We start from the raw sequence: 2873 nt of genomic DNA, 5'->3' as shown, positions 1-2873 counted from the left end.
CCGGGTTTCGATCCCCATCCCTATCAAAGAGCTACTTCAGTCATCAGCAACTGTCACTTTTATTTTATCCGCCTGATTATCTTTAAGGAAAAAGTGATACTAAAGGCTTGCCACTGAGGTTCAGTGTAAGCCAGACATTATTGGGTCCTATATTTTATTCCTCCAAACTACTGAAGTTAAGCAGTGCTGCACGAAATGGTAAAAACGTCATATTGCAATTATTTTGACAGATATTGTGATATTATTCACCATTAGTGGGACTGATCATTTTGCATCATTTTAAAGCTGCAGTAGGTAACTTTTATAAAAATAACTTTTTTGTCATTGTTGCTGAAACTTCAACAACTTGGAGAAGAAAGAAGAAACTTGGCTCCTCCCACTGCTTTAAAAGGCATTTGAAAGAATCCACCTGGCCTGAACAAAAACAACCAATCAGACACAAGAAAGATAGAAAGATGCTTTGAATTGGAAGATTAAAGATCAACTATCTTTCTCGCCTGTGATATATCAGTATAGTACCACAATAATTTTTTTCTGCATTATATCCCCTATTATATACCTATACCAATGTATACGTTGTCCTTTAATCAAAAGGTTGGCGATTTGATCCCTGGCCCCTTCCTGCTGCATGTCGAAGTGTCCTTGAGCAAGATACTGATACCGATGAGTGTGTATAAATGAATTAGTCTCCATTTGTGATGAGTAGTTGGCACCTTGCATGGCAGCCTCTGCCATCAGTGTAGAAATGTGTGTGAATGGTGAATGTGACATGTATAGTACAGTGCTTTGAGTGGTCAGAAGACTAGAAAGGTGCATTTATAAGTACAGTTCATTTAGCTATTTACCCAGGTGATTTACTGCCTTGCTTATCAGTATTGTAATGTGTTGCATTCAATCTATCTATCTATTCTATCTTATCTATCTATCTATCTATCATATCTATCTATCTATCTTTAGCAGTTTCTTGCCAATAAATGGCCTTACTCTGCATGTGAGATTTTTTTTCCACAGAAGTAGAATATCACAGACTTACCCTTTAATGAAAGTTGACTAAACTCTCACTTGCACTTTTGTTGTGATATTTCATTGCATGTCCATCTTGAACCATATGCTGCACAAGTCGCACTGTGTGAAGTGTTTAATGAATCTGAAAGTGGAGATGAGGTGGAAGACCAGGTGCTAAACCCTGCTGCTATTCTTGTCTTGTGCTTAAAGTGGTCCACGTCTGTGTGTCTCCCCAGAACTACAAGGCCACCCTGCAGACTCAGGTACTAGAGTCAGCAGGGGAGCGACTTGGCTCAGTCAAGTTTGGGGCCGACCTGTCAGAGATGACCCTTAGCAACTTCCAAGAGGAACAGATCGGCCAACTGTACGAACTTATGCTGGAATCCACCAAAGTCAACAGACAGTTTGACATCCAAGAGGACAGCAAGTGAACAGAAATGTGCTTGGACAAATGGAAAAACAGAAGTCGCTATGATGAATTCAGACCTGTCATGTATTATCTCTGAGTGCCTCGTATGAGCAGTGGTCCTCAGAGGCCGAGTAGAGGCTTTTAAGAATATTTGATTATATTAAAGTGCTGTGTAATATCTCTGTGTTCCTGTGCTTCTCTTTTACAGTGACAATAAAGATGCTCCTTGTGCTCCTCTGCAGTTGCATTAAGGTGGAACTAATTAGCTTCCTTTGTCAACTTATTTTTTTTTTTTTGCATGAATATAATTGCGAGCTCATGGTCGTGAAGGAATGTGTCTCCCAAGCAGAAGCACCCAGAGCTCACATCAGCACGGCCTCTTTCAACCTCAGTGGCCATGTCGCCATTGTTGGGCTGAAGCCCTCACTATCCATGTGGAAATATGAACAATGAATCCACACAGACACGGAGGACGTGAGCTGTGTCGAGAGGCGAGAGATGGAGGTGTTAGAGCCGTTATAAAAGTCAGCTCATGGTTGTTAATGCACCGATTGCCTCCCACAGAGTTCAGACGTCGCAGTAATTTCTCTGAAAATGAGTAGTAATCAGGCATGCACCATACAAATGCACTGACTGCTAGCAAGTCTTTGTCCTGCATCTGTTTCAAATATAATGCTCCTTTGAACCCCGACCTCCCACTGACTTCTCAGTTTCTGTTCTGATAGGCGTTGTTTTTGTTGTCCTTTGAAAATCATGTCTGACTTGTCAGACATGTCTTACAAAGTAATATCCAACCAGGATTTTGATTCTGACAGTAAACCTCCGCTAATGATACGGACTGAAACAATGAGGAACAAAACAGCCTTTCTGGCTCTGTTAGAGGAAGACGAGGCAGAGAGAAACTCAGGCTTTGTTGAAGAAAACCTGCCAGGAGTTTCCCACATCTCGGTTTCACTAAATCTGCTGTCTGTAATATCTCTGTTAGTGTTAGTGCCGTTTGTATACAAGAGAGGGTAAGGGGCGTAACAGCTTAAGACTGTGAAATGAAGGTGATTTGTGGCGCATTCAAGAACAATAAATTATATTTGTTTCATGAACAAGCTTTAGAAACAAAGCGATTCCCCCCTATAAAAAAGACTGAAGAGATTTTCAAAATCTGGGGATTCTCAAATCTCTTGAGTATTACTCTGGAAATGGAATTTCCCCCCGTTGACAGTATATATAATGGACAGAGTTTCCAGGTTTGTAAACTGAAGCCAATGTAGAAGTGTCTTAAACCTGCATTCTATGTAATGGCCAGTAGGGGGAGCGTCATTGGCTGCTGCAAAAAGTGACACCATGCAGTCTTAGAGAGAAATGAGCTGACTTCTCACAGTTTCATAATGAGTTTATGGTATGGGCTGATATTTGTGTCAGTAGAAACTGAATTTGAATTATTTAGAGCTGAATCTGAATTGCC

General features: G+C 40.8%; 1 protein-coding gene across 1 annotated transcript in view; it reads left to right on the top strand.

The window, feature by feature from the left end:
• Nucleotides 1-1676, top strand: part of sdhaf3 (succinate dehydrogenase complex assembly factor 3) — a 6593-nt gene extending 4917 nt beyond the window's left edge. Inside the window, exon 2 of the mRNA XM_035680971.1 lies at nt 1242-1676. Coding sequence (XP_035536864.1) covers nt 1242-1436 — 195 coding nt within the window. The 3' untranslated portion in view covers nt 1437-1676. The remainder of the gene's footprint in view (nt 1-1241) is intronic.
• Nucleotides 1677-2873: the final 1197 nt, after the last annotated feature.

The sequence above is a fragment of the Morone saxatilis genome, unplaced genomic scaffold, assembly GCF_004916995.1.
Source record: "Morone saxatilis isolate NCDOM2014 unplaced genomic scaffold, NCSU_SB_2.0 Contig9, whole genome shotgun sequence".
Classification (NCBI taxonomy): Eukaryota; Metazoa; Chordata; class Actinopteri; family Moronidae; genus Morone; species Morone saxatilis.
Note: the sequence above shows the minus strand (reverse complement) of the source record. Positions and strands in the feature narration are given on the sequence as shown.